The sequence below is a fragment of the Sinocyclocheilus rhinocerous genome, unplaced genomic scaffold (genome assembly GCF_001515625.1).
Source record: "Sinocyclocheilus rhinocerous isolate Xijiao unplaced genomic scaffold, SAMN03320098_v1.1 C35326548, whole genome shotgun sequence".
Lineage (NCBI taxonomy): Eukaryota > Metazoa > Chordata > Actinopteri > Cypriniformes > Cyprinidae > Sinocyclocheilus > Sinocyclocheilus rhinocerous.
The window spans coordinates 1-442 of record NW_015747494.1 but is presented as its reverse complement, the minus strand read 5'-3'; the positions used below and the strand labels follow the sequence as shown (position 1 = coordinate 442).

The following is a 442-nucleotide window of genomic DNA, read 5'->3' as shown; positions in this document are numbered from 1 at the left end:
ACCTACCCAAGAAGGATGGCTGGAACAGGGCCTCTGGGCACCTGAACCTCTCATTGCCAATGGTGATGACCTGTCCGTCAGGCAGCTCATAGCTCTTCTCCAGGGAGGAGGAGGAAGCAGCAGTGCCCATCTCCTGCTCGAAGTCAAGAGCCACATAGCAGAGCTTCTCCTTGATGTCACGGACAATTTCCCTCTCGGCTGTGGTGGTGAAGCTGTAGCCCCTCTCGGTCAGGATCTTCATGAGGTAGTCAGTCAGGTCACGGCCAGCCAAGTCCAGACGGAGGATGGCATGGGGCAGGGCGTAACCCTCGTAGATGGGCACAGTGTGGGTGACACCATCACCAGAGTCCATCACGATACCAGTGGTACGACCAGAGGCATACAGGGACAGCACAGCCTGGATGGCAACGTACATGGCGGGGGTGTTGAAGGTCTCGAACAT

General features: G+C 57.2%; 1 protein-coding gene across 1 annotated transcript; it reads right to left on the bottom strand.

Moving 5' to 3' along the window:
- Window positions 1–6: 6 nt before the first annotated feature.
- On the bottom strand, window positions 7–442 carry LOC107734815 (actin-like; the record flags this gene model as incomplete). Its single annotated transcript, XM_016546727.1, has 1 exon — window positions 7–442. A coding segment is annotated over exon 1 (436 nt), but the record flags the coding sequence as incomplete, so codon positions are not given.